General features: G+C 45.4%; 1 protein-coding gene across 1 annotated transcript; it reads left to right on the top strand.

Annotated features, from left to right (window-relative positions):
• The first annotated feature begins 828 nt into the window (after positions 1-828).
• LOC121838671 (ADP-ribosylation factor-like protein 6-interacting protein 1) lies at positions 829-24076 on the top strand. Its single transcript, XM_042313749.1, has 6 exons — positions 829-986; positions 6913-7046; positions 14933-15052; positions 17193-17310; positions 17726-17810; positions 22429-24076. Exons 1-6 carry the CDS (start codon positions 951-953, stop codon positions 22545-22547), a joined length of 612 nt encoding a protein of 203 aa, XP_042169683.1. The 5' UTR covers positions 829-950; the 3' UTR covers positions 22548-24076.
• Positions 24077-24164: the final 88 nt, after the last annotated feature.

Genomic DNA, 24164 nt, shown 5'->3' on the forward strand with positions numbered 1-24164 from the left:
GATATTTTTCTTTCTTGCACGGTGATGCCAACGAAAATACAGTAAAAGTAGTTTGATTCTTGAATTGTTTCTCCAGGTGGAAAGATTGATACTGTAAACTGAACATGTACATAGAAAATGGATCATGGAAGAACATACAGATTTTTAGGACTCTCCCCTCTGTACACTTTTACATTGTTTTTCTACATCTCATAACTACAAAGACTGAAATGTGCACGTACTACGCTGCTTTGGATGAGAAGCCACACTGGTTTTTAACAATCTGGTAGTTACACTGATGTGGAAACAGGATGGCTGGAGAAAGCTGGCTACTGGTTTTCAGTGGTCTAAAAGAGACAACTGTTGTGTGCCAGACTTTTGACCAGGGGAATAGGGTACAATTTGGGACTTGGCCAAGGAAAGGAATTCACTTCAGACTATCCAGTAATGGTTATAGACTGGTGAGCTCATTCACCAGTCTATCAGCCATTCTATATCCAGTCCGTGAGGGGGAAATGTAACACAGAGAGCCCTGAAGACTTCAGCAGTGGTCCAAACGCCTGACTGATATTACATTAAAATCATCCAATTCCATTGAAGCTAAATCGAATCAATCAAGTGATTTGTGAAATTGGTCAAGAGGTTCACCAATTAAATTATTGCTCATTCTTCTAATTTCCTTGTGGTAGGAGTTTCCTCCTGCTTAAACAACCCGTTTATTGATTTAAAATTAATTTGGGTCGTAAATGTCAGCCGAGTAATTTTATTTTGGGCAATGCCGAGGAAAGGGGGCGTGAACTACATTACCCATAAAGCCTTTAACAATGACGTCCAACGGACGCCAGGCGTCAACGGTTGGTTTGTGAACTGCAACATCCACAAAGAAGAGAGGGAAGCGTCTGCTGTGCCCCTGGGTCGGTTTAAATTGGCCTTTAAAAACATCACCGAAAACTTAAACAACCGCTCTAGCTATGGCAGAGGGAGACAACAAAAGCGCCAACGTACTCGTAAGTAACGTTATCCCACTTGACAAGCTTTTGTTCCTGAATTTTAGGTAACGGTTAACGTCGTCGTCGTTGTTTTGACTGCTGTCGTTCGCTTGTCAACGGCCTTCGAAATGCTAACAATTAACCAGCTATGCTAGCGAAGGAGGATTAGTGACAACGAAAACCGTGCCCCAAACACATTGAATCATTAATCTGAGCAAATTTAACCAAGCCATAACAATACATGGTTTGTTTAGACGACCTATGTATCATTTTACATAGGCCGTTAACATGATCTACACTAACAATTAACGTTATGCAGTGTAATATTGGCCTTCTAGCTAACATTATTGCTCGGCTAACTAGCTGTTCTCGCAATGATACGGCTAATTGGTGAAAGGTGTTTTTGTAGCTAGCTGTGTTTATTTGGCTGGCTAGCCAACACAGCAGCTGTCCGTAAGGTTATTTTAAATGTGACACGTTCAGCTGACAAGCCGAGAGAGCCCATGTCTGGTTTATTTGGATCTTGTGACATTTATTTAACATCCCCTTTTGAAATTACCAAATGTGCGTTACCTTAACTATTTGATTAGTCACCGAAAGATGACTAATTATATATTTGGTGTAGAAGTTAAACGATTGACTCAATAATTAAGCATGGTTAGAGTGACTAGTGTAATTAAGACCATGGTCAGAAGTGGTCGCTGCTCGGACCGATGGCTCAACATTTGAACGTCGACTGGTAACCTAGATGGTGTAATAACACTGACCTGACGAAATCCGGGGAATACAAAACAATATTGAGCCTAATATATTAATGAACGTTAAGACTGAATTTCAGTGTATATACCCTTCCCAGACAAAAGTCTTCCAGTTTTCATTGTGCAGTTCTGAGTCACCTTTTTAAATTAAATGATAATGCCCATGTTTGAAGGATATATTGGCACTGGTGGTGTTAGGCCCGAGATAAAATCACATTTTATTGGTCACATACACATGGTTAGCAGATGTTATTGCGACGATAGCGAAATGCTTGTAGTCGAGGGCAGGCTGTGTGCCGCAAATCTCCCCTGTCAAGAGTCAAATACTTTCCTCCAACACCGCCTTCGAGGGCATTTATACAACGGGTTAGGAACATATTCAAATCATGATTGACATATTTTCATTAACGTTATCTTGATTAATTTATTAATACAATTTCATCCTTCCACAATGTATAGTCCCGATACAAATAGGCATTTTAACGTCGAAGATTTAGCAGGTGGTAATTTGTGAGGTAGACGCAGGCTGGAATGCTGTTTTAACCAATCAGCATTCAGGATCTGATCCGCGCGTTGTATAAATTGCCAATGAAACGGCCCCTTGCAACATTGATTGGTGTTAGAGGAATAGAAAGCCACTGATCTGGAAGATGAAAATGATGAGGGTATCAGTCATCCAAAGCGCAGAAACGCCTCCTAATGTTACCATCTACAAATCCCGAAACATGGACGAGATGTATCCTAGAGCTGGGCGATCTAAACTAGCGAAGGTCACAACAAACTAACGTTCTCATTTAATCAACACTTAAGTACAAGCATATTACATTTGTAATCTTGTGGAGAACAATCTAATGATTCATTCTGTGATTCATAATGACATGGGCTGAAGAGAACTACTTACTACAAGCCCTAAACCAACAATGCAGTCTATTACTTGGATGACTGTAGTCTTTGACAATTTTTGGGGGCCTTCCTCTGACACAGTGTAACAGTATAACTTTAGACCGTCCCCTCGCCCATACCCGGGCGCGAACCAGGGACCCTCTGCACACATCAACAACAGTCACCCTCGAAGCATCGTTACCCATCGCTCCACAAAGCGCGGCCCTTGCAGAGCAAGGGGAACTACTACTTCAAGGTCTCAGAGAAAGTGACGTCACTGATTGAAACGCTATTTAGCGCGCACCGCTAACTAAGCTAGCCGTTTCACATCCGTTACAACAGCCTAGTATATAGGTCCTGGATGCCAGGAAGCTTGGCCCCAGTGACGTACTGGGCCGTGCGCGCTACCCTCTGTAGCGCCTTACGGTTGGATGCCAAGCAGTTGCCATACCAGGCAGTAATGCAACTGGTCAGCATGCTCACGATGGTGCAGCAGATCTTGAGGATCTGGGGGTCCATGCCAAATCTTTTCAGTCTCCTGAGGAGGAAAAGGCATTGTTGTGCCCTCTTCAGGACTGTCTTGGTGTGTTTGGACTATGATAGTTTGTTGGTGATGTGGACACTTGAAGCTCTCAATCTGCTCCACTACAGCCCTGTCGATGTGAATGGGGGCGTGTTCGGTCCTACTTTTCCTGTAGTCCACGATCAGCTCCTTTGTCATGCTCACATTGAGGGAGAGATTGTTGTCCTGGCACCACACTGCCAGGTCTCTGACCTCCTCCCTATAGGCTCTCATTGTTGTCGGTGATCAGGCCTGCCACTGTTGTCGTTAACAAACTTAATGATGGTGCTGGAATCGTGCGTGGCCACGCAGTCGTGGGTGAACAGGGTAACCGGGAGGGGACTAAACACGTACCCCTGAGGGGCCCCGTGTTGAGGATCAACGTGGCAGATGTATTGTTGCCTAACCTTACAACCTGGGGGCGGCCTGTCAGGAAGTCCAGGATCCAGTTGCAGAGGGAGGTGTTTAGTCCCAGGGTCATTAGCTTAGTGATGCGCTATGGTGTTGAGCTGTAGTCAATGAACAAATCTCATTTTATTTGTCACATACACATGGTTAGCAGATGTTAATGCGAGTGTTGCGAAATGTTTGTGCTTCTAGTTCTGACAATGCAGTAATCCAACCTAACAATTTCAGAACAATTACCTTATACACACACACAAGTGTAAAGGAATGAGTAAGAATATGTACGTAAAAAAAAATATATGAATTGAGTGATGGTATAGAATGGCATAGGCAAGATGCAGTGGATGGTATAGAGTACAGTATATACATATGAGATTAGTAATGTACTGTATGTAAACATATAAAAGTGGCATTGTTTAAAGTGGCTAGTGATACATTTATTACATACATTTTTCCATTATTTAAGTGGCTGGAGTTGAGTCAGAATGTTGGCAGCAGCCACTCAATGTTACTGTCCCGTCGATGTGGATAGGGGATGCTCCCTCTGCTGCTCTCCTTTTGTTGACGTTGAGTGTGAGGTTATTTTCCTGAAACCACACTCCGAGGGCCCTCACCTCCTCCCTGTAGGCCGTCTCGTTGTTGGTAATCAAGCCTACCACTGTAGTGTCATCTGCAAACTTGATGATTGAGTTGTAGGCGTGCATAGCCACGCAGTCGTGGGTGAACAGGGAGTACAGTAGAGGGCTCAGAACGCACCCTTGTGGGGCCCCAGTGTTGAGGATCAGCGGGGTGGAGATGTTGTTACCTACCCTCACCACCTGGGGGCGGCCCGTCAGTAAGTCCAATACCCAGTTGCACAGGGCGGGGTCGAGACCCAGGGTCTCGAGCTTGATGACGAGTTTGGAGGGTACTATGGTGTTAATTGCTGAGCTGTAGTAGATAAACAGCATTCTCACAGGTATTCCTCTTGTCCAGATGGGTTAGGGCATTGTGCATCATTCTCACATAGGTATTCCTCTTGTCCAGATGGGTTAGGGCATTGTGCATCATTCTCACATAGGTGTTCCTCTTGTCCAGATGGGTTAGGGCATTGTGCATCATTCTCACATAGGTGTTCCTTTTGTCCAGGTGTGAAAAGGCAGTGTGGAGTGCAATCATCTGTGGATCTTTTGGGGTGTTATGTGCATTGTGGTTCTAGGGTTTCTGGGATGGTGTTGTGAGCCTTGACCGGCCTTTCAAAGCACTTCATGGCTACCTACATGAGCGCTACGGGGTGGTAATCATTTAGGCAGGTAACCTTCGCTTTCTTGGGCACAGGTACTATGGTGGTCTGCTTGAAATGTGTAGCTAGTACAGGCTCGTTCAGGGAGAGGTTGAAAATGTCAGTGAAGACACTTGTCAGTTGGTCCTTGCATCCTCTGAGTGCACGTCCTGGTAATCCGTCTGGCCCCGTGGCCTTGTGAAGGTTGACCTGTTTTATAGGTCTTGCTCACATCGGCTACGGAGAGCGTGATCACAGTCGTAGCACCCGCTTGAATTGATCTGTATTTCACTACATTCTCGAGCAGTGGTTCCCAACCTGAAACTCGGTCCAGGTTAATCTGGACTGTTTTGAAGTTGGGTAGTGCATCAGTTATTGCATTTCTTAGAGCTATTTATTTTATAACCTTTATTTAACTAGGTATGTCAGTTAAAGAACAAATTCTTGTTTACAATGACAGCCTACTGGGAACCGTGTGTTAACTGCCTTGTCCAGGGGTAGAATGACAGATTTTTACCTTGTCAGCTCGGGATTCAATCCAGCAACCTTTCAGTTACTGGCCCAACACTCTAACTACTGGGTTATCTGCCACTTATAACTAATGTCCTGATCAACTAGCCCACATTGGATATGCAGGGGGATTGTTCACCAATGCTGCAAGGGGAGCCTGAGTGGGAGAAGGTTTGGGAACCGCTGTTCTAGAACAGTGATGGAACACTAGAATCTGGTTGAAACTGTCTTCAGTTAAATCGTGCTTTGTCAGCTTAACGACAGCTCTCAGATGCGGCAGTCAGGCCTTGTCTATCGTTGATTACATTCATCCACCGAACAAACCTACCACAGAGGATCAACTGACAACTAGGATGGATCACGATGATGATCTGTGTGGCAAAACAAGTCTGTAACGTTAATAGCTATGCCTTTTCCTGGCTGTCTGTGGGTCATGAGACGACATGGTGTTTTGTGCCCTTGGAATAGAGATGTCTGTATGAAGACAGGTCTTTGTGGTGCCAGCACAACGTGGGATTATTTCACTTCCCAGACCATTCACAATGACACCTCTGTTTTCCTCAACCCTTTGGCCCTGTGGCTCTGCTCAGCCGCCAACTGATAGTAGTAGAGGGATGTTTGGAAGTCAGCAGGGCTTAAGGTATTAGCAAGCCATTAAACGGTGGTATTTCTGTGGTGCAGTCCGATGCGTCTAAATGGCAAGCTAGTCCCTATATAGTGCACTTCATTGACCAGAGTCCTATAGGGAATAGGGTGCCATTTGGGACCCATACTAGCTCCTTAGATGAACAGGCTAAACTGTTAACTATATGTGAATTGGAGTTCAGCGTTGTCTGGACTGAGAGTTAGATGGCTTTTCTTCTGAGTGCACCAATGCATCTTGAGTCCTTGTCAACCTGACCTGTTATCAGGCTGCTTTTTCACACACCTTGGGGGGGGGGACTACTGCAGCCTATTTATTGCCTTACCTCCTTACTCCATTTGCACACACTGTATGTAGATTTTCTATTGTATTATTGACTGTACGTTTGTTTATCCCATGTGTAACTGTTGTTCTTGTCGCACTGCTTTGCTTTATCTTGGCCAGGTCGCAGTTGTAAATGAGAACTTGTTCTCAACTGGCCTACCTGGTTAAATAAAGGTGAATTAAAAATTAATCAGGCTGGTCAAATTGCTACTTTGCCATGTTGGGAGCCGGGGATTTGTGTATGTATTTAAACAACACTCAACACCTGGCTCTACAATCCAGGAGGTTAACAGACTAGCGTCCTGTCCAGGAGGTTAACACCTGGCTCTACAATAGACTAGCGTCCTGTCCAGGAGGTTAACACCTGGCTCTGCAATAGACTAGCGTCCTGTCCAGGAGGTTAACACCTGGCTCTGCAATAGACTAGCGTCCTGTCCAGGAGGTTAACACCTGGCTCTGCAATAGACTAGTGTCCTGTCCAGGAGGTGTACTGGTAGATACGCTGCCTCAATCTACAGAAACAGAAGATGGGCTTCTGTCTCAGGCTACTTCCTAACCTCTGTCTCTGGCGTGTGTCTCGGTCGGTGTCTGTGTTCCAGGCCCAGGAGACGGCCCAGCTGGAGGAGCAGCTGCAGGGCTGGGGAGAGGTGATCCTGGCTGGGGACCAGGTCCTGCGCTGGAAGAAACCATGGTTCCCTGGAGCCCTGATGGCAGCCACCACACTGGTCTTTATGTGAGTAGTGGCAGCCACCACACATACACACACACAGCCCTGATGGCAGCCACCACACTGGTCTTGGCAGCCACCACATGTGAGTAGTACTCGCACACACACACACACACACACACAGCCCTGATGGCAGCCACCACACTGGTCTTCATGTGAGTAGTACTCACACACACACACACACACGATGCATATAGCTCTCCTGTCTCGCTCTCACACACACGATACACACAGCTGTCCTGTCTCTAGCACACACCTGGCCTCGCTCACACACACACACACACCAGGGCTTGACATTCAGGTAAATTTGCCAGTAGCACACCGGGCCAGTACCAAGTGACGACTACAGGCTCGTGGGCGAGATCACAGGAGAAGGTTATTTAGGCAGAATTTTAATCATGGGTAATCACAATCAGCATGGTGGCTCTAGCAGGGGGTGGCAGTCAGTGTTATCACAGAACACCACACAGAGAGAAGACAGACACACGATGGACAGGCACGCCCACACAGAGACCGAGTTTAGTTAAGTAGCCTAGTACGAGCCAGAACAGCACAAGACAGGAGCCCAAATCCCCTGTTTCTTAGCATGAGGCAGCTGGTTTACCGAATTATCATCCAATTTTTTTTTTGAAGTTTTATAAATAGTTTAACTGTGTACATTGTTAAAGAGGATGTAGGCCTACCCTTTATGCATTTGAATGGCTGATGCGGTTCCTTTGTCATGCCGGACACTCCTGTTGTGCAACACTGCCAATTGGAGTTGAGGAATAGATCATACAACAGTGGATAGCTTGGATCCTCTTTTCAGTTATTACCATCAAAACGGTTGTCTTTTCCCAGATTGCATTTCGACATGTTGTCCAGTGACTGGGCTCATTGGAACACGTTTCTTTCCACACGGCACTCAGCTGTGGAAGCAGTTGTGTGCTCTTGCCACCATACAGTTGATATTGAGGTGGCAGGGTAGCCTAGTGGTTAGGCAGGCAGTGGTTAGCCTAGTGGTTAGAGGCAGGGTAGCCTAGTGGTTAGAGGCAGTGGTTAGGGTAGCCTAGTGGTTAGAGGCAGGGTAGCCTAGTGGTTAGAGGCAGGGTAGCCTAGTGGTTAGAGGCAGGGTAGCCTAGTGGTTAGAGGCAGGGTAGCCTAGTGGTTAGAGGCAGTGGTTAGAGGCAGGGTAGCCTAGTGGTTAGAGGCAGGGTAGCCTAGTGGTTAGGCAGGGGCTAGTGGTTAGAGGCAGGGTAGCCTAGTGGTTAGAGGCAGGGTAGCCTAGTGGTTAGAGGCAGGGTAGCCTAGTGGTTAGAGGCAGGGTAGCCTAGTGGTTAGAGGCAGGGTAGCCTAGTGGTTGGCAGGGTAGCCTAGTGGTTAGAGGCAGGGTAGCCTAGTGGTTAGAGGCAGGGTAGCCTAGTGGTTAGAGGCAGGGTAGCCTAGTGGTTAGAGGCAGGGTAGCCTAGTGGTTAGAGGCAGGGTAGCCTAGTGGTTAGAGGCAGGGTAGCCTAGTGGTTAGAGGCAGGGTAGCCTAGTGGTTGGTAGCCTAGTGGTTGGAGGCAGGGTAGCCTAGTGGTTGGAGGCAGGGTAGCTAGTGGTTGGGCCAGGAACTGAAAGGTTGCTGGATTGAATGGAGGCAGGGCAGCCCAGGGCAGCTGACAAGTGGTTAAAAAGATCTGTCGTGACAAGGGAAAAGATCTGCCCCTGAACAAGGCAGTTAACTTGCTGTTCCTAGGCCGTCATTGAAAATAAGAATTTGTTCTTAAAACCGACTTGCCTAGTTAAATAAAACGTGTAATAAATATTTAGCTCTATTTAATCAATAAGGGAGGTTAATTTCTTGACAAGCAAGCAGCTCCAGGTCCTCCATATTCTTCTTCATGTTAAAATGCATTTCCTGCAGTTCCACATTATGCCTCTCTTGAGGGTATTTAGAAAACACAGTATAAGTGAAAGGCTCCCTAAGTGCGTATTTCTCTGCCCCATAGCAAAATGTGTTGATGTAGGAAGCCAGCTAACTTCCTGCATCAACACATTCTGCTAACTTCCTGCATCAACACATTCTGCTATGGGGCAGAGAAATTTGCAGTTTCATGGTTTTTACATTTTTACATACATTTTGTCTTGAGATATTTTTGCCGTTTTTAAAGGGTAAGTTAACCTAAAATTCTACATTTCCCAAGTGATTCCATACATGAACTAGTTAGGTGGACTTTGCCTTCTCTCCCTGACGTCTAGAACTGGAAAGCGGACAAAATTAAAGGGTCACGTGACTCGTGGCGTTTTGTTGTGCACTAGCTCTGCTCCGTTAGTCAGAGCGATTGAGAAACCTGGGAATTGTGGACAAGGTCTTTTTGTTTTATTGAAAGCATTTGGCCAAATGAGCTCTTAAAAATATATATAATCAAAAGTATTATAGGTTTTGAGACAGGAAGTGTGTTCTTTTCCACCTAAAGTGATCGGTATTATTTTATGTGGCCGACTGCAATAACATTGGAGATAACTGGGTAACAACTGTGCATGTGTGTTTTCAGTCCATGGCTTTAAGAATTCTAGGGAAGAAGGAACAAAATGTCACGGTTTTCCTTTTGAAAGAGACCGATACAGACGTGTGTAGTAGCCTAAGCACTTCATCAACGACGATGACTACAATTCAGAAATGCTGGGGGGAACACATAGAACTCTGACAGCTCTAGCTTCTGTATTCTCGTGTGGGGGAACACATAGAACTCTGACAGCTCTAGCTTCTGTATTCTCATGTGGGGGAACACGTAGAACTCTGACAGCTCTAGCTTCTGTATTCTCGTGTGGGGGAACACGTAGAACTCTGACAGCTCTAGCTTCTGTATTCTCGTGTGGGGGAACACATAGAACTCTGACAGCTCTAGCTTCTGTATTCTCGTGTGGGGAACACATAGAACTCTGACAGCTCTAGCTTCTGTATTCTCATGTGGGGGAACACATAGAACTCTGACAGCTCTAGCTTCTGTATTCTCATGTGGGGGAACACATAGAACTCTGACAGCTCTAGCTTCTGTATTCTCGTGTGGGGGAACACATAGAACTCTGACAGCTCTAGCTTCTGTATTCTCGTGTGGGGGAACACATAGAACTCTGACAGCTCTAGCTTCTGTATTCTCATGTGGGGGAACACATAGAACTCTGACAGCTCTAGCTTCTTTATTCTCGTGTGAAGGGGAACAGATAGAACTCTGACAGCTCTAGCTTCTGTATTCTCATGTGGGGGAACACATAGAACTCTGACAGCTCTAGCTTCTGTATTCTGTGTGGGGAACACATAGAACTCTGACAGCTCTAGCTTCTGTATTCTCGTGTGGGGGAACACGTAGAACTCTGACAGCTCTAGCTTCTGTATTCTCGTGGGCTGGATATGACGTTGCTCCAAAATGGAGGGTGCTGCTGAGGTATGTCATTTCTTCATCGCAGTTTGAGTGGATCTTATTGTGTTGTAACCGTTGCACCATATCATGTAGACAGCCAGTTAGCAGATGTGTCCTGTCTTTATGACACGGGGTTGAAGGAGATAACAGATAGGAATTGTGTCATCTTACATTACAGAATACACAGAATTAAAATAAAATGTTTTGCATTTAAATGATTTAGTATGTTGTCTACTTATCAATCTATAATGTCTGTGTTGGCTAGACATGGTTTATTTGCATGGCAATAGGAGGAATCCCCTGGTGTAGGCCTATTAGTGTGGAATGCATGGTCCCAGGAACTCCCTGGTGTAGGCCTATTAGTGTGGAATGCATGGTCCCAGGAACTCCCTGGTGTAGGCCTATTAGTGTGGAATGCATGGTCCCAGGGACCCCTGGTGTAGGCGTATTACCGTGGAATGCATGGTCCCAGGGACCCCTGGTGTAGGCCTATGACCGTGGAATGCATGGTCCCAGGGACCCCCTGGTGTAGGCCTATTAGTGTGGAATGCATGGTCCCAGGGACCCCCTGGTGTAGGCGTATTAGCGTGGAATGCATGGTCCCAGGAACCCCCTGGTGTAGGCGTATGAGGTGTGGAATGCATGGTCCCAGGACCCCCTGGTGTAGGCGTATGAGTGTGGAATGCATGGTCCCAGGGACCCCCTTGTGTAGGCCTATTAGTGTGGAATGCATGGTCCCAGGAACCCCCTGCTGTAGGCCTATTAGGTTGCAAGTAGTCTGGTCTGTTGTGTATTCATAACCCCCACCTCACCTGTCCATTATGGCCATGATTATCCTAACAATATAATTACTTTTAGCCCCATTGCCTTAATGTTATTGCCCATAATACCTGGCTCCAGGAACCACCTGGGGCATATTGCCCATATTACCTGGCTCCAGGAACCACCTGGGGTATATTGCCCATAATATCTGGCTCCAGGAACCACAAAAATACTATGCGTGCATACAAGGAACGGACATCTTTCATTAAGCGCTTAATGGAAACATGCAACAATATCAAGCCAATCACCTTCCAGTCAAAAGTCTATAGCCTGGTATTGAACACGCAACGGCTGTAATTTAGCTAATGGAACGTGTGTTTTCAAACATATAAACATGTAAGTGCCTCTGGATTCATTGCCCCCTTGAACTGAGAAACACGTAACCTGTCTTTTGCCAAACATTGACAACATACATCCATTAACAAACATAAAGATATAAAACTATTATTTTTGTGAAGAATCAACAACAATCTGGGACCAATCATGAAGTGGATGACGACATTTATTAACCAAAACAGTCCAAGCAGTATTTCAAACATCTTTTAACAAAAATCCAAAAACTGAAAAATCTATTACCAAAAATTATTCAGCCCATCTATTAACCAAAACAGTCCAAGCAGTGGATGCAAACTACATCTATTAACCAAAAAGTCCAAGCAGTGGATGACTGACACTACATCTATTAACCTAAATGACTCCAAATGGATGATAAATACAATCCACCTGTGTGTAATCAAGTCTCCTATAAATGCACCAAGCACTGTGATAGTCTCAGAGGTCCGTTAAAAGCGCAGTCCAAGCATGGATGAAGACACAACATCTATTAACAAAACACCAAGCAGTGGATGACGACACACTACATCTATTAACCAAGACAGTCCAAGCAGATTTGGATGACGACACAAAGATCTTCCCAAGCCAAAACATCCCAAGCACTGATGACACACATACATCTATTAACCAAAACATGGAAGCAGTGGATCAGACCACTGCATCTATTAACCAAAAAGACCAGTGGATGACGACACACTACATCTATTCAGCAAAACAGTCCAAGCAGGGAAGACTGATACAGAGACCAAAACAGCCAAGCAGTGGATGACGACACACTACATGAACTGCAAAACAGTCCAAGCAGTGGTGGGAGACTCTGTCCATTAACAAAACAGTCCAAGCAGTGGATGCACAAATCTGGCATCTATTACCAAAACAGTCCAAGCAGTGGATGAAGACACACTACATTTATTAACCAAAATATCCAAAAAGTGTTGACGACACAACATCTATTAACCAAAACAAGCCACCAGTGGATGACACACCAAACATCTATTAAAAAACAGTCCAAGCAGTGGATCAGATCTATTAAACCAAAACAGTCCAAGCTGACACACAACATCTATTAACCAAAACAGTCCAAGCAGTGGATGACAACATACATCTATTAACTAAAACAGTCCAAGCAGTGGATGACACACATCATAACTAAAACAGTCAAACATGGATGGTGGCAGCATCATAACTAAAACAGTCCAAGCAGTGGATGACTGACTTTACATCTATTAATCAAAACAGTCCAAGCAGTGGATGAACACACTACATCTATTAACCAAAACAGTCCAAGCAGTGGATGACGACACACTACATCTATTAACCAAAACAGTCCAAGCAGTGGATGACGACACACTACATCTATTAACCAAAACAGTCCAAGCAGTGGATGACGACACACTACATCTATTAACTAAAACAGTCCAAGCAGTGGATGACGACAACATCTATTAACCAAAACAGTCCAAGCAGTGGATGACAACATACATCTATTAACTAAAACAGTCCAAGCAGTGGATGACAACATACATCTAACTAAAACAGTCCAAGCAGTGGATGACAACATACATCTATTAACCAAAACAGTCCAAGCCCAGTTTTGACAAGTTTGTTAAAAATTTGAAATTCCAGGATCAGTTTTTGACGTTAACATTACATCTATTAACCAAAACAGTCCAAGCAGTGGATGATGACAACATCTATTAACCAAAACAGTCCAAGCAGTGGATGACAACATACATCTATTAACTAAAACAGTCCAAGCAGTGGATGACAACATACATCTAACTAAAACAGTCCAAGCAGTGGATGACAACATACATCTATTAACCAAAACAGTGGATGACATACCTGGAACTTTCACTTTCACAGTACCTAACCTGACACACACATCACAGGCTTAGGCGCAGGACATACCTGGAACTTTCACTTCACAAGTCCTGGGAGTCTTCTGCTTCCTGAAAACCAGTGTAGACCCCATAAGGTGAGGGATATTTGTCTGGAATGACATTTACCACGTATGATGGGAGAGGGAACTGGACCACCTGGACCCAGTGTCTCATTGTGGAGGAACCACTCCAGAACGCTGCAGTATGAGACCGGTCTGAACGGTCTGGATTCACCATTTATACATCACCAAGTGGATTTGAGAATCTGGGCAGCAGTCATGTACTTAGAACAGTTTTTGTCAATATGAAACCAGTTATATTTTGATATTTCAAGTTCAATGTGTTGGCCTATATATCCTGTTTTAATATAAAATGACAACATAATATTGTGGTTTAATGTGAAAACATATATCCACTGGGTTTGGGCTGGTATAAAAACAACAACCCACAACCGTGCTCATAGAGGTTAATGATCAGAGATCATTCAATAAAGTCAAGTTTAGCAACTTACTTGTCGGATCACTGTCCCATTTTGGGCCAGCTCAAATGGATCACTGTCCCATTTGTTCCAGCTCAAATGGAGTTGTCTGCAATTTCTTTTTTTTGGATCAGGACAAATGTTTCCATGACAACAGAGTTGCTGTGGGCAGCAAGATCCCGGTGTTCCTCATCAATCAAGTTCCCTGCAGCATAAGCATTCTTAATGTGTTCGCAATGGAGCACAGTTGTCTCAACAGCACCACCCATCTGCTGTCGTCACTTCTCCCTGTGTAACTAATCAGTAACGCTAGGCTACTGTCTTTACTTCTGCCCAGAAAAAAACTTGCATTTGTGAATAAGGGTCATACATGCACTTTTTACATAAAAGGCCACTCAAAAATGTGTAGTTTTGTCACAACTAGAGATCTGTGGCATTTTGTTTTGCGGGACTGTGCAATTGCCATGCTGACTGCAGGAATGTCCACCAGAGCTGTTACTAGAGAATTTAATGTTAATTTCTCTACCATAAGCCGCTTCCCAAGTCATTTTAGAGAATTTGGCAGTACGTCCAACCGGATTTACAACTGCAGACCACGTTATATGGCTTCGTGTGGTTGAGCGGTTTGCTGATGTCAACAGAGTGCCCCTCGGTGGGGTAATGGGCAGGCATAAGCTAGGGACGTACAAACACAATTGCATGTTATCGGACGGGCAATTTGAATGCTCAGAGAGACTGATGAGATTGAGGCCCATTGTCGTGCCATTTCATAGGGCCTAATGAATTTATTTCAAGTAACTGATTTCCTTATTTGAACAGCAACTCTGTAAAATCTTTAATTGTTGAATGTTGCATTTTTATATTTTTGTTCACTATAGTAAATGTAGCTTTTCAGAACCCTTGATAGAATACCTAATTTCTCTGGTGTCCGCTTGTTTTGACTTGCAGTGGAATCGAGACATCTGACCTTCTCTCCCTCCCTCCTTCTTCCAGGATGATCTACTACCTGGACCCCTCGGTGCTGACCGGCCTGTCCTGCACTGTCATGCTGCTGTGTCTGTCTGACTACTTGGTGCCTACTCTCGCACCCCGCATCTTCGGATCCAACAAGTGGTGAGAGCCTGGGGGTATATCTGGGGTACAGGGTGGGTGGGGTACAGGGTGGGTGGGGTACATCTGGGGTACAGGGTGGGTGGGGTACATCTGGGGTACAGGGTGGGTACAGGGGGGTGGGGTACATCTGGGGTACAGGGTGGGTGGGGTACATCTGGGGTACAGGGTGGGTGGGGTACATCTGGGGTACAGGGTGGGTGGGGTACATCTGGGGTACAGGGTGGGTGGGGTACATCTGGGGTACAGGGTGGGGGTGGGGTACATCTGGGGTACAGGGTGGGTGGGGTATATCTGGGGTACAGGGTGGGGGGTGGGGTACATCTGGGGTACAGGGTGAACAGGGGGTGGGGTATATCTGGGGTACAGGGTGGGTGGGGTATATCTGGGGTACAGGGTAGGTATATCAGGGGTACAGGGTGGGGTATATCTGGGGTACAGGGTGGGGGGTGTATATCTGGGGTGCAGGGTGGGGGGTATATCTGGGGTACAGGGTGGGGGGGGGTATATCTGGGGTACAGGGTGGGGGGGGTATATCTGGGGTACAGGGTGGGGGGGTGTATATCTGGGGTACAGGGTGGCCTGATATATCTGGGGTACAGGGTGGGTGGGGGGTGTATATCTGGGGTACAGGGGGGGGGTATATCTGGGGTACAGTGGTGAGAGGGGGTATATCTGGGGTACAGGGTGGGGGGTATATCTGGGGTACAGGGTGGGGGGTATATATCTGGGGGGGTATATCTGGGGTACAGGGTGGGGGGGGTATATCTGGGGTACAGGGTGGGGGGTATATCTGGGGTAGAGGAGTTTGGTATCATCTGTGGGTGAAAGGATGGGGGTGTCTGCTTAGGGGGAGGGCAGCAGAACTTTAGGGGTTGCCAGGGAGTAGGGCTTGTTGATGAGGGTTGTTGACAGGGAGTAGGGCTTGTTGACAGGGAGGGTTGTTGACAGGGAGTAGGGCTTGTTGACGAGGGTTGTTGACAGGGAGTAGGGCTTGTTGCGAGGGTTGTTGACAGGGAGTAGGGCTTGTTGACGAGGGTTGTTGACAGGGAGTAGGGCTTGTTGACGAGGGTTGTTGACAGGGAGTAGGGCTTGTTGCCAGGGAGTAGGGCTTGTTGACAGGGAGTAGGGCATGTTGACGAGGGTTGTTGCCAGGGAGTAGGGCTTGTTTGTAGGGGTTCTGGGGCGGTGTGTTTGGGGACATGGTGTGATATTAGTTGAGCGTGACACCGACGTACATCTAATGTATCCAGGCAGTGTTGTCTTAAATCATTTTTAATTACAGTTATTAAAGAAGTGCTGATGTACAAACGAGAGAGAGGAGGAAAGTTACCAGCATGTTCCAACTGTAATCAACCTCTTGGGTCTGTCCTACAAACTCTCACACAGCTAACATGTACTCCTAGTGTTGGAGCTCTTAACCGCTAGGCTACCTGCCGTCCTCTGACCTTTGGAAGGAAAGGAGATGATGAGAGGGGTTGGATTTAGATTTGCCTCCATGTAGCCCATTAGAGGTATCTCTATGTAGCCCATTAGAGGATTTAGCGGTATCTCTATGTAGCCCATTAGAGGATTTAGAGGTATCTCTATGTAGCCCATTAGAGGATTTAGCGGTATCTCTACGTAGCCCATTAGAGGATTTAGAGGTATCTCTATGTAGCCCATTAGAGGATTTAGCGGTATCTCTATGTAGCCCATTAGAGGATTTAGCGGTATCTCTACGTAGCCCATTAGAGAGATGGATTTAGAGCAGGGTTTGCAGACGCATGCATACATACAAGCCCTACACACACACTGGGTCTATTTCAGTGTCTGGCAGTGAGTTCTGCTGGTTCATAAGCCCATGTTCTGACCTGAGCCTGAAATTGGTAGTTGTGGCTCAGCAGAAATGTAGGGCACTTCCCCAACTGCCTTATCAATGGGGCCATATGATATCTGATAGACTCATCTCATTCTGCTGAGCTGGTTCTGATCAAGTGTTCCTGTTCAGATGGATGGAGAGATGTAGGGATAGTTGTTGACTGAATAAAACCACTGGTCTTGGATATAATGGTAATAATATCACTCTCTTCCTCCTTCCTCTCTCTTTCTCTCTCTCTTCTCCTCTTTCTCCCTCTCTTCTCCTCTTTCTCCCTCTCTCCAGGTCTTCAGAGCAGCAGCAGCGTTTCCATGAGATCTGTGGTAACCTGGTGAAGACTCAGCGTCGCATCCTGGGCTGGTGGAAAAGACTCTTCTCGCTCAAGGAGGAGAAACCCAAGATGGTACACACACACACACCGAGACCCACTTTAGCTCTGTCGTCTGGTGGGGTCTGTCTGGTTTTGGAACGGGGTCTGTCTGGTTTTGGAACGGGGTCTGTCTGGTTTTGGAACGGGGTCTGTCTGGTTTTGGAACGGGGTCTGTCTGGTTTTGGAACGAACGGGGTCTGTCTGGTTTTGGAACTGGTTTTGGGGTCTGTCTGGTTTTGGAACGGGTCTGTCTGGTTTTGGAACGGGGTCTGTCTGGTTTTGGAACGGGGTCTGTCTGGTTTTGGAACGGGGTCTGTCTGGTTTTGGTTTTGGAACGGGTCTGTCTGGTTTTGGAACGGGGTCTGTCTGGTTTTGGAACGGGGTCTGTCTGGTTTTGGAACGGGGTCTGTCTGGTTTTCACTAAGGTCTTCCGGTTGTCTTCCCACAGTACTTTGCGTCTGTGATCAGCAGTCTGGTGACGGTGGCCTGGATGGGACAGCAAGTCCACAACCTTTTCCTCACCTACCTGATCGGTACGTACCAGCACCTGTCTACCTGCCTGTACCTGTACCCTACCTACTTACCTACATGCACACTACCTACCGTACCTACCTGTACCCTGCCTCCCTACCTGTACCCTACCTACCTACATTGACCCATTGACCGTACCCTACCTACCTACCTACATTGACCGTACCCTACCTACCTACCTACATTGACCGTACCCTACCTACCTACCTACATTGACCGTACCCTACCTACCTACCTACATTGACCGTACCCCTACCGACCCACCTACATTGTACCCTACCGACCCACCTACATTACCGTACCCTACCGACCCACCTACAGTGCCCATACCCTACCGACCCATCTGTAGCCTACCGATGTACCTGTACCCTACCAACACCCTACCTACTTGTACCCTACCTACTTGTACCCTACCGACCCATCTGTATCCTACCAACGTACCTGTATTCACACCCTTTGACTGGATTAAAATGGACTAAATTGAGATTTTGTGTCTCTGATCAACACATTATACCCCATGATGTCAAAGTGGAATTAAGTTCATTTTAATTTTATTTTTTTACTAATGAATAACTAACTATTCAACCCCTTTTTGTTATTGCAAGCCGAAATAAGTTCAGGAGTAAAAATGTGCTTAACGAGTCACATAATAAGTTGCATGGACTCACTCTGTGTGCAATAATAGGGTTTAACATATTGTAGAACGACTACCTCATATATTACATAAAGTTATGTCAGGTCCCTCAGTCAAACACTGGTTCAACCACAAGGACCAGGGAGGTTTTACAATGCCTCGCAAAGAAGGCACCTATTGGTAGATGGGTAAAAACAAAACAAAAAATAGCAGTAATTGAATGTCCCTTTTTGAGCATGGTCAAGTTATTAATTACACTTCGGATGACGTATCAATACACCTAGCCACTACAAAGATACAGGCGTCCTTCAGGCAACTCAGTTGCCGGAGAGGAAGGAAACCACTCAGGGTTTTCACCATGGTGATCTTTAAAACCGTTAGTTTAATGGCTGTGATAGGAGAAAACTGACCTAAACGACAGTGAAAAATATTCCATAACATCCTGGTCACAGCAATCCACTAAAGTAATAGTGCAAAAAATGTGGCAAATCAATTCATTTTTAATTAAGTTTTAATATTTGTTTGGGGCAAAGTACAGGCATAATCCTAGAGGAAAACCTGGTTCAGTCTGCGTTCCACCAGACACTGGGAGATGAATTCACCTTTCAGCAGGACAATAACCTAAAACACAAGGCCATAAGAATAAGAAGACGTTGAATGTTCCCGAGTGGCAGTTTCGACTTAAATCTGCTTGACAATCTATGGCAATACTTGAAAGGTTTGCCTAGTAATGATTAACAACTAATTTGACAGAGCTTGAATAATTTTGAAAATAATAATGTGCAAATATTGTAGAATCCAGGTGTGTAAAAGCTCTTAGACTCACCCAGAAGGACTCACAGCTCTTAGACTCACCCAGAAGGACTCACAGCTCTTAGACTCACCCAGAAGGACTCACCACTATAATCACTACCAAAGGTGCTTCTAACATCTATTGACTCAGGGTTGTGAATACTTATGCAAATTCGATGCATTTTATACATTTGTTATCATTTCTAAAAACATGTTTTCACTTGGTCATGATGGGATATTATGTGTAGATGCAACACAACATGTGGAGTAAGTCCAGGGTATGAATATTCTCTGAAGACACTGTACCAACCTGTAACTAACCAACCTGTACTAAACCCACCTGGGCTAATGGCTAACTCAGCCAACCTGTACTAAACCCACCTGGGCTAATGGCTAACTGGTTAACCTGTAGCCTAAACCCCTGGGCTAATGGCTAACTCAGCCAACCTGTACTAAACCCACCTGGGCTAATGGCTAACTCAACCTGCCAACCTGGGTACTAAACCCTAAACCTGGGCTAATGGCTAACTCAGCCAACCTGTACTAAACCCACCTGGGCTAATGGCTAACTCAGCCAACCTGTACTAAACCCACCTGGGCTAATGGCTAACTCTGCCTACCTGTACTAAACCCACCTGGGCTAATGGTTAACTCAGCCTAAACCCACCTGGGCTAATGGCTAACTCAGCCAACCTGTACTAAAACCTGGGCTAATGGCTAACTCTGCCTACCTGTACTAAACCCACCTGGGCTAATGGCCAACCTGTACTAAACCCACCTGGGCTAATGGCTAACTCTGCCTACCTGTACTAAACCCACCTGGGCTAATGGCTAACTCGGCCTACCTGTACTAAACCCACCTGGGCTAATGGCTAACTCGGCCAACCTGTACTAAACCCACCTGGGCTAATGGCTAACTCAGCCAACCTATACTAAACCCACCTGGGCTAATGGCTAACTCAGCCAAAAGGTCCCAAAACTGTAGCCTACTCATTGCTGCATTATTTCAGGAAGTTCAGGTGTTCTGAGTTCAAACAATCAGGTTAATACAAGCAGGAGTATTTAGGTCCAATCAGGTAGCGTAGTGGTTAGAGCGTTGAGCCAGTAACTGAAAGGTTGCTGGATCGAATCCCCGAGCTAAAAATATGTTGTTCTGCCCTTGAACAAGGCAGTTAACCCGCTGTTCCCCGGTAGGCCGTCATTGTAAATAAGAATGTTCTTAACTGACTTGCCTAGTTAAATAAACAAAATAAAATACAATCGGTTGTATTCTGGTGTGTGACATTGTAGCTGCTCTCTCTCCTGTTTTCTCCTGTTGCTATAGTGATAATTACAGTGATAGTTAAAGCCATCTGACACCACTAGAGAAGTGACCACATAGGAAGGATGTACGAAGGTTGACAGTAACGGAAGTCCTTGGACATGTTCCAAATGGCACCCTATTCTCTATAGGGCTCTGGTCAAAAGAAGTGCACTACATGGGGAATAGGGTGCCATTTTGGGATACACACCCTGTCAGTTTTTATGGATGTTTCCCAACACAAGTCAAATTCTGACTCAAATGTTACTTGGTTTATACATGTCTTTGCATACCAGGCCAGCACAACAAGTATTGATTGGCACCTTATTCTAACTATATAGTGCACTACTTTTGACTAGGGCCTATAGGGGTAATGCACTATATAGGGAATAGGGTGCCATTTCAGCCCGGGACCCAGCATTAGCTATATATTCCAAACATCACCGGAGACCTTGGCTAATTATTGGTCTGACTGCGTAGCTGTAACAGACAAGCACAAGGTCCCATAGCTAGCTGCTAGCTGTTCAGTAGTCAGTGCATTGTCATCCTGCAACTGTAAAATACCACTAAGAGAAAGGGTTATACATCATAGGAGCAGTCCTTATTAGGGGAACCCCATAGGGTTCTGGTCAAAAGTAGTGCACTACATAGGGAATAGGGTGCCCTTTGGGAGGCAGACCTAGTCTCTTTACCCAGTTCACCTGACAAACTCTCCTACAGAATCCCGACTTGTTTTATATATGGTGAGACATTGTTCCACTAAACATGTAGGTTGTTTTAATAGACCCGTTAGGAACCAAACTGCACAGTGGTGGAGGGACTAACCTGAGCTTGTCCAATAAGAGAGGCTCGTTTTGCTACAGTATGCACTAATGAAAACAGCCCTTTAAGCAGTATGCTGTTTAGTTAGTCCACACATTTCTTGTTAACAAATTATAGTTTTGGCAAGTCGGTTAGGACATCAACTTTGTGCATGACACAAGTCATTTTTCCAACAATTGTTTAGACAGATTATTTCACTTATCATTCACTGTGTCACAATTCCAGTGGGTCAGAAGTTTACATGCACTAAGTTGACTGTGCCTTTAAACAGCTTGGAAAATTCCAGAAAATGATGTCATGGCTTTAGAAGCTTCTGATAGGCTAATTGACATAATTTGACTCAATTGGAGGTGTACCTGGTGGATGTATTTCAAGGCCTACCTTCAAACTCAGTGCTTCTTTGCTTGACATCATGGGAAAATCAAAAGAAATCAGCCAAGACCTCAGAAACTAAATAGATGGCATCATGAGGGGAAATTATGTGGATATATTGACGCAACATCTCAAGACATCAGTCAGGAAGTTAAAGCTTGGTTGCAAATGGATCTTCCAAATGGACAATGACCCCAAGCATACTTCCAAAGTTGTGGCAAAATGGCTTAAGGACAATGAAGTCAAGGTATTGGAGTGGTCATCACAAAGCCCTGACCTCAATCCTATAGAACATTTGTGGGCAGAATTGAAAAGGCGTGTGCGAGCAAGGAGGCCTACAAACCTGACTCAGTTACACCAGCTCTGTCAGGAGGAATGGGCCAAAATTCACCCAACTTATTGTGGGAAGCTTGTGGAAGGCTACCCAAAACATTTGACCCAAGTTAAACAATTTAAAGGCAATGCTACCAAATACTAATTTGAGTGTATGTAAACTTCTGACCAACTGGGAATGTGATGAAATAAATAAATAAGCTGAAATAAATCCTTCTCTCTTCTAATTATTCTGGCATTTCACATTCTTAAAATAAAGTGGTGATCCTCACTAAGACCAGGAATTTTTTACTCGGATTAAATGTCAGGAATTGTGAAACTGAGTTTAAGTCTTTTTGCCTACGGTGTATGTTTCCTTTGTTCCCAGTGAGTTTCCTGCTCCTGCTTCCTGGTCTGAACCAGCATGGCGTCATAAGCAAGTACGCTGGCATGGCCAAGAGAGAGATCAACAAACTGCTGAAACAGAAGGAGAAGAAGAACGAGTAGGAAGAAAGAGGAGGAGAAGAAGAGGGGATCTGTGAGATGAGACGAACGAGAGAGAAGAAGAAACTGAGAAACCCGTAGATCAAACGTAAAAGAAAAGGAGCTTCAACTAAGTACTTCTGTACTTCCTCAGTCTGCTCAGACCAACTCTACACACGCCCTCTCCCCCCTTGACCTCTGACCTGTCACCTAACCAACCAATCACCTGGCGGGATTTGTTTTTCAACAGGAAGTGTTTTTCCACCTATCCTCCCACGCATGCAGTCAGTCGCCACGTCGGTCAAGGCTTTAGTTCACGAGTAGACCACACTGAAACATTACAACACACACATATGAACCCCCACACACACACACACACACACACACACATGGAGGTGGCCCCCAGCTGTGTCTGTCTCTAGATCCTATAGGGAGTTGTTTAAGATGCCAGTCACTTATTATTACTTTTGAAGTCTGAGGAAAGACTACTGAACAGAAACCTCTAGCAATATTATTATCCCCTCCCCCCACACATATAATACCATCACAATACAATATATAATCAAACTCAATCTCCCAGAGAGGATGGTTAGTTTAATGGACATACTGATGGTAGGTAGTGTCAGTAATTAAATCTCCAAGAGAGGATGGTTAGTTTAATGGACATACTGATGGTAGGTGGTGTTTCAGTATTGTTTCAGGAGGCTGGGACACCGCTGATGTTGTTGTTGTTGCTGCCATCGTTCCTTTAACTTTCAGATTCCTGCTTCTGTCTGTTTTTAAGATTGCACTGAAACCGTAGCAGAAACTGGAGTTTAGAGTAGAGAAGCAGACCTAGGTGACATCTCCCACGTGGCACCCTATTCCCTATGTAGTGCACTACACCTATAGGCCTTGGTCAACAGTAGTGCACTATCTAGGGAATAGTGTTATTTTGGGACTCGAGCCTAGTCTGGTGACATTTGGAATATATAATTCTGTGTCTGTGTCTGAAATGGCACCCTATTCCCTATGTAGTGCACTATCCCTATAGTGCACCAGGGTTGACAGTGGGCCTATCTAGGGAATAGGGTGCTATTTAAGACACTACCCTGGTGTGAGCCGACACTGGTTCAGAGGCACAGACCTAGGATCAGCGTAACCTGCCCCCTACCCTGACCTTACTGTCTAGTCCAGGGGATCTTTACCTTACTAGTCCCACTGCTGTTACGCTGCTAGCTGGACCTGCTAGTCCTTTATCTGTCCCTCTATCCCTGTCTCACGACAGTCTAAACCCAGCTCACGTTCCCTGTTAGTGGGTGAACAATCCAACGCTTGATGAAATCTACTAATAACGCTATTGGCTGGACCTGCTAGAGTCCTTTCTGTCTCTCTATCCCTGTCTCTCTCTGGTCGGGGGGCCGATGATTGTAAATACGCCAATCCTCTTCCCATCTTTATCTCTCTGTCTTGTCTGTGTTTATATTCTTTACCTACTATCTCGCTGCTCCTCTCCTCCATTTCATCTGTTTGAGTTCTCTACAAAACAATGAATAAAGTCTGATTTAAATGAACATGGATGGCGGCTCGCTCATTGATCCTGCTTCGTAGTTTACCCCTCGGGTGTTGAATGTTAGGGAGGGAGGGAGGGGTGTTGAATGT

Source organism: Oncorhynchus tshawytscha, unplaced genomic scaffold, assembly GCF_018296145.1.
Source record: "Oncorhynchus tshawytscha isolate Ot180627B unplaced genomic scaffold, Otsh_v2.0 Un_contig_10378_pilon_pilon, whole genome shotgun sequence".
NCBI classification, from domain to species: domain Eukaryota; kingdom Metazoa; phylum Chordata; class Actinopteri; order Salmoniformes; family Salmonidae; genus Oncorhynchus; species Oncorhynchus tshawytscha.

Coding starts and splice junctions, on each gene's coding strand:
- LOC121838671 (XM_042313749.1), top strand. CDS start 951: ATGGCAGAGGGAGACAACAAAAGCGCCAACGTACTC. Junction 7,047..14,932: donor GCCACCACACTGGTCTTTAT/GTGAGTAGTGGC, acceptor TCCTTCTTCCAG/GATGATCTACTACCTGGACC. Junction 17,311..17,725: donor AGGAGGAGAAACCCAAGATG/GTACACACACAC, acceptor GTCTTCCCACAG/TACTTTGCGTCTGTGATCAG.